This window comes from Lepidothrix coronata, unplaced genomic scaffold (assembly GCF_001604755.1).
Source record: "Lepidothrix coronata isolate B3197 unplaced genomic scaffold, Lepidothrix_coronata-1.0 Scaffold288, whole genome shotgun sequence".
Lineage (NCBI taxonomy): Eukaryota > Metazoa > Chordata > Aves > Passeriformes > Pipridae > Lepidothrix > Lepidothrix coronata.
In genome coordinates, this window is record NW_016690468.1 from 352,630 (window position 1) to 359,296 (window position 6,667).

At 42.5% G+C, this 6,667-nt stretch overlaps 1 protein-coding gene across 2 annotated transcripts; it reads right to left on the minus strand.

Annotated features, from left to right (window-relative positions):
- Positions 1-289: 289 nt before the first annotated feature.
- Positions 290-4,927, minus strand: LOC108508255 (roquin-1-like). 2 transcript variants are annotated; one of them, XM_017836910.1, is made up of 3 exons: positions 3,742-4,927; positions 3,065-3,180; positions 290-2,066 (listed from the first exon to the last, which is right to left on the minus strand). In XM_017836910.1, the coding sequence occupies exons 1-3, from the start codon at positions 3,820-3,822 to the stop codon at positions 1,913-1,915; spliced, it is 351 nt and encodes a 116-aa protein (XP_017692399.1). In that variant the 5' UTR covers positions 3,823-4,927; the 3' UTR covers positions 290-1,912. The 2 variants fall into 2 exon arrangements, with proteins under 2 accessions (XP_017692399.1, XP_017692400.1); XM_017836911.1 differs by having other exon boundaries at positions 290-2,063; positions 3,742-4,922.
- Positions 4,928-6,667: the final 1,740 nt, after the last annotated feature.

A 6,667-nucleotide genomic window follows, 5' to 3' on the forward strand; every position in this document is an offset into this window, starting at 1 on the left:
TCATCCTCCTGGCCAGAGCAGAGAAGGGAGGAACAGACTCATAACTGCATCCCCCCAGCCCTGCTGGGCTCCAGGGGAGCGGCTGGAATGCTTGGCCTCAAGCAGCAGGTACGGATGGGTGGGGACAAGCTGGAGGTGAAGCTGCTCTAGTGCAAAGATGGTTCTTTGCCCAAAGTTAGGAGGGGGTAGAAAACAAAGCAAGCCTCAAACTACTCTTGGCAATGAAGAGGCCAAAGTTCAACTAAGAGTGAAATAAACCCATGTGAAGACATATGGAGAGTGGGGGGGGTGTGAGCTGAAAAATGCCTTTATTTTCATTCAGTGCTTCTACCTCCCAGACATTTGATCACAACAGCTGCGCTCATGCGAAAAAATTCTTAAAACATACCCAATATATATACAGATATAACTATGTATATATGTATATATATATATTTATATATAAATTTTTATTTAAATAAAAAAGAAAGCTCGAATCCCAAGCCAATATGTGTATCAAATCCTTGACCAGCCAGGTCTGTAGGGCATAATCAAATTCAATGTGAAATAGTATATAAACGCGGTGCCTTAACTGGGCAAATTAAATAATTGCTACTCAAAAGAGTCTTCTGTTTGGACTCTCCTACTGGTAGGCAATAGTGGGACTGTATCCCCTCCCACCCCCCCTTTTGTTTTATTTAACAGTATGATGAATGCAAAGCTTAGCCCAAGGTTGCTACGACCTCAGCAGGAGTTAAGGTTAAGGAAAAACAACTAAAACCCAAGAAAATTCAATAACTCTTGCTTTACCCAACCAAAGCAATGCAGTAATTTATTACATAACCAGTGCTTTCCCATTTAGTAGTCTAACCCAGAAAAAAAAAAAGAGAACACAGGCCAAGAAGGTGCAGAGGGAGCAGCACTTTAAAATCGTTCTCCAGGGTTCTTTGTATCCAGGGTCTCACCCTAGTGTATGTCAAAGGAGTCAAAAAACGTGCAGCAAGAATAAAATCTTTCATTTCTTTACTTTTTAAAAAAGATTGATGGCTTCTCCAACTTATACTTACAAAGCATCTACTTGGAGAAGCATTGGATCTATCAAGCAAATTTGCTTCCCAGTACTTCTGGCAGGATTTGTGCTGCACCTCCAGCGGCCATTTTGATGCAATATTTTCCTTAGGAAAGGAGAATCCAGGAAGGATTCACTGCAGCACTGACAGACAAGCTGCAGGCTGACTCTCAGGTGCCAATTTCTAACATACAGACCTTAAACAATGCCACCTTTAAAAAACCAAACCACAACACCTGCTGAATTGCAAGGATTCTGTCACTTGTAGTTTAAATTCAACAATTTAAGTAAGAAGCTGGGGTTCAGCTCCTGGCCACAATGGGAAGAATGAAGTTTGCTGCACATCTTTTGACACTGCAATTTCACAGCTACTCTCCAACCCTCATTCCTTGTTTACTCTTAAACCACACAAGGAAGCGGCCAGATTGTTTTAGTCATTGAGAAATTAAGGTGATAAGGAATTATGCACTGGGTATGTAATAATACCAAAATAAAAGAAAAAATCTACTTCATTAAGATCATACAATTAATCAAACAGAGTATATATATAATATCTTTTTTTTTAAGCCCTGGGATTCAAGGCGTCCAAAGTTATTAAAATAAAGTTCATTCACAGAACAAAAACAAATTTAATTTGAATTGCTTGCAGATACTGCTAATTTTCATTTTTTTAATTAAAAAATGCGTTAATGTGAACTATGTGCAGGATTTGTTTCTAGTAGTTGTGTTTGTGCACATTGCCTCTGGACCTGCTGCTCTGCTACTGCTGCTGCTCCTGGCTTTCTCCAATTACCCCTGGAAAAAAAACGTGATGGAAGGTGCTGCCACCCTGGCAGGAGGAGCTCGGGGTGTGCTGGCCTGGCTTCATGGAGCAGATGTGGGTGTGACTCCGGCTCGCTGGGAGTCGTGGCTGTCCCCTCCTCCCTCAGGCTCCTCTGACAAGCTCAGAGACGCTGCCTTGTTTGACAGGAGGCCAATGTTCTCTTGTGTCAAAGCCGATCCATTTGGAACATCACTGCTGGGGGAAGGTTGAGCAGAAAGGGGAAGTGGGTGAAAAGAAGTAATTACTGAGATTTTTCATTTATTTCAAGTAAAATTACTTCAATGAACATATTCCAGAATATTTAACTCACCTGGATAGTTTATCTTATGTTTGGGGTTTTTTTAAATGTAAAAACCATAAGTGGTTGTTCTGATTTCATTACTTTCAGAGTTCCATATGAAAAAACTAGTTCCTGCTCTGGAGGCTTCAATCTAATGGTGCAGTGCAGAACTCAAGAATGGGTTATAAGAAGAAAGTGCAAACTTCATCAGCAACTGAGGGACACATTTTCTGAATAAATATCCAGATTCCAAACTGCTCACATCAAGTTATGTAAACGTAATGACATCTGAGCTTCTCTGTTCAATATTAGTTTGAATATACACAGATGCTTGTGGCCATCTCAAAATACTTGCTGTGGACATTTCCAGCATTCCGAGCCAACATCTTATTCCAACTGTCTATTAAATGTGAACTGAAATCAATCCCAGCATCTCCACACAAAAAGATAACTGCCTACAAATTAAACAGAACTTAGTTTCAAAGTCACGTACCTTCCTGGACAAATCCACATGACAAACCTTAGCAGGGTGGAATAACTTTCCTTTCACATTTGGGACAGCTATTTTCTTTGAAACTAATATAGCAGGTAGAGATTTCTTTTATGGTTGTTGTTTATCTCCTGCTCCTCCCTATTAATCATCCAATACTGTCGAGATGGACTCCTGGTCTGACAGACTTTGCAAGTCTTCTGTTATATTAATTTACCTAAGTCTCATTCCACTCACCTACTCATCAACTAAAGCAGTCCTTAATTCATGCTTGCACTATAAAAACTTGATTTGTATCCTCTTTTCCTAGTAGATGCTTCCCCATCAGAGCTGATGTGAGGCAGGGGGAATTATTCACACAGGAGAGTGACCCTGGATGAAATTATTCTCCTGTTACAAAGACAGGTTGAAGGCCCATATTACCTGAATGTCAGTGCGAGGTCCTCAGCTGGAACCTTGCTTTGTGGCTCTAATTGTCCATTTTCTGTCTGTTTAGCGGTGCCCAGTTTGTTTTTCATATCCAGTGAAGACTGGCTCTCCTTTAAAGAAAAGACAGATGAAAAATTCTTTAACGGTGCGTTAGAAGAATTGGAGACTTCATCCCTTAGGGCTGATGATGAAGGCCTGTCAGTTGGAGTCACGCAGTGTAACCCACAAAAGCCATGAGACAAAAACAGACTAAGATTTGCTCATCCTCTCGGGACACAGTATTTCCCAAAAGGAAGGGATGATCCTTGTAACAACAAGCGAAGGCCACAGACTGTAACAGCACACAGACTTCTGAACACTAGCCTGTACTTGCAGATGATGTTTCCTATGTTAAGGTAGATTATGGGACTCATGGCACACTGACCTTGGAGACTGTTTAGTTTCCAACAAATTTCAGCGCCACACTTATTTCAAATGGCAACAAAATAACAGCATTTTCAAGTGGCTAGAATTAAAATTCTTCATGAAGAAGACTGGAGAAACTTCTGAGGAGGTTTTGAAGAATAAAGAGGTGAAGAGGGAGATGGATGACTCCAGCTGTGGGCATCCAGCCTTTCTGCCAGGGTTACAGGGCTCTTCACCTCTCTGACTCCCACCCCCCCAGCACTCACCATGCTCAGCTCACGGGTTCTCTTCCCAATTTCCCTTTCCACCTGGTGTAGCTCCAAGCTCAGCTGTTCACTTGAGATCATCCCAGGCCACTTGGGAGGCGGGGGTGGGGGCTGTGGTTGGCCTGCCAGGGTAGTCGCCTCCCTCTGCAACAGCAGCCTGTTACTAACAGCCTAAATGCATAAAGCCAAGCACACACACAACTGAGCACAGACACCGGGCATGGGGGAGCTCTAAGGCCATAACGCCACAGTATTGCTCATTTGCAAAACCAACTTCTCTCTCCACACCTCACAATGTCCCAGCTGAAACCACTTCCAAGGCAAGTTTCAACAGGTCTATTCACAAAGACCTTTAAACAAGCAGGGTTAAATACCTTTTACTGCCATAAATTTGCATGTGCTTTCCTCACATACCACTCCCTTCTCAAAACTAAGATTAAGACCCTGAACAAAACCACTACTCTTTTGTGAGCTATTGCTGGACAACATGTAACAGCAGGTAAGCCAATCTAGTGCTTTATTTTACAGCAGAATTTATCAAGTTCTATAGGAGAGCCAGAATTATGACCACATCATATAAAACATCCTGAGACATGTAGATGTCCATATGCAGCTCTCTACTGTCCCATATTAGCAGACAGAGGAACAGAGAGAAGCAAGTGGCTGCAGCCATTCACAGATCGCAAGTTACTCAAAGCAGTAGCCATGTCAGCCACTCCAAAAATCTGCTAATAACTTGGGAACCAGTTCTGCAATTGTGTGCTCTGCATTTAAACACAACATCTAGTAGTGCACACAACCCAACGTGTGGCTGGTCTTCAAGTAGAAATGCTCATTCATTTGGGAAGAAAGCAGAATGATCTAGTTCTTCGTGCTCTGAGTGAATTAAGTGATTGTTGCAACCTTGTAGAGGTAAATCAATGAAGCCTCCTGGATTTCTAATACCTACTTGTAGCTTTGAACGCAAGAGATAAACTGAGAGCTGTTGTTACTCAAAATAACTGAGTAGTTCTGCCAACTTCAAATTAATAGTAAAATCAAGGCTCAACACTCAACTCTGTAGGATTTAACACTGAGACAATCCCAACAATGATGAGCAGGAGAGGAAGGCCACTCATGGGTTTTGCAACTTTCCAATACTCTTCTATTATGGCAAAGGCAAACATGGAAGATTTAAAATATTTTCTTCTCTCGTTTCCAAACNAAAGAACTTGAGAAGGAAGGGGATAACTGTGCTGCAAGCTTGAAAAGTGCTCTGATCTAGAGAAAACAAGTCCTACTCTGAAATGGGACAGCATGAAACAGGTTAAATTTCTCCTATTAAGAAATCAGAACTAGGTCACAGGAAAGGAAGAAGAGATGTTGACAGGAGAAGGAAAGTAACACTACAGAATAAACAGACATTTCTACACTGACTGTATCACTGATGCACTGAAGCTCAACCTTCCGCTTGAAGCTTTCTATTTGGGGGGGGTTTGTCCGTGCCGGGGCTGGAACCCAGGTATCAGTGAGGGTTAAGAGTTGTCTGGTGCAGTAGGAAATTCCACCTACCTACCAAAGGATGCAGCAGTGCCCTAACACCATGGTAATACTGCTCCTTCTTGCCCAGGTAGAAGGAACTAAAGCAATCCGTAGCCAAGACCAATCTCACAGAGGTGGGCAGCACTCCTGTACAACTGGGACAGTGATGGGCTATAGCAATGACCGTAGCAGGATAGAGAGTCGCTCCAGACATTTTGACTCTCAGCTTATTTGCTGTAACCATCAATGCTGCCAACTGCATGGAGAGCTCTCTGTTCTCTGAGTTCTCCCAGTTTTTCCACAAAAAGGGAACATTTCATGTGCAGTTTTCAGAAAAAGACTTAAAAGCATGCACTGCACTTTGCTGTTCAACTTGTTTTAATCAACTGAACTTCTGCAAAAAGAAAAAAAAAAGGCAGAAAAAGGGGAAGAGGAGGAGGGGAAGAACCGAAGCTAAAAATCAATACTGTTAGTAGATATTAAACACACTATTTAACAAGCCAAACTATAATTCTGGGCAAACAGGGCATTCACCTGGACACACTGATCACAACAAGGACACTACACACAAAGTACAGCACGGACAGTTGGATGAAGGAGAAAAAAAAATCCAAAAAACCAGTAAGGTCTCTTTTCTAATCCCCAAGTTTTGGAAGCATTCACCATATGCAGGCCAGCAATCTGAGTAGCTCTAACTGCAGAATTCCTCCCAGTAGAAAAAGTGGAGAAAGGAAAAATCCCTAATCTGGCAAGGGAACTAGTTAAATAAAAGGTAAAAAGGTTTTTGCCCTCCAGATTTTCTTCCTAGTGTTGCAAATGAATCTGTTGGAGTCAAACCTATTGTAACCATCTTTGAAAATTAATTTTACATCCACAATTACTGCAGTCAAAAAAAAGAACATTCTGGGCTTGTCCTCCTAGTTTAGAATATTGCACTAATTATCTCGACTAAGGTGAGCTTCCTGTGTTAATAAAGACACAGCAGGACGGTATAAACTAATTAAAACCAAGGAGAAGGCTGACTTGAGGGTGGTGCTCTGCACTAAATGATGGGAGGAGAGGGCAGGCGGCCTGTGCCAGGTGACTTGGGAGCAGGCAGCCAGGGAAACACCTTCATCATCCTCCTGGCCAGAGCAGAGAAGGGAGGAACAGACTCATAACTGCATCCCCCCAGCCCTGCTGGGCTCCAGGGGAGCGGCTGGAATGCTTGGCCTCAAGCAGCAGGTACGGATGGGTGGGGACAAGCTGGAGGTGAAGCTGCTCTAGTGCAAAGATGGTTCTTTGCCCAAAGTTAGGAGGGGGTAGAAAACAAAGCAAGCCTCAAACTACTCTTGGCAATGAAGAGGCCAAAGTTCAACTAAGAGTGAAATAAACCCATGTGAAGACATATGGAGAGTGGGGGGGG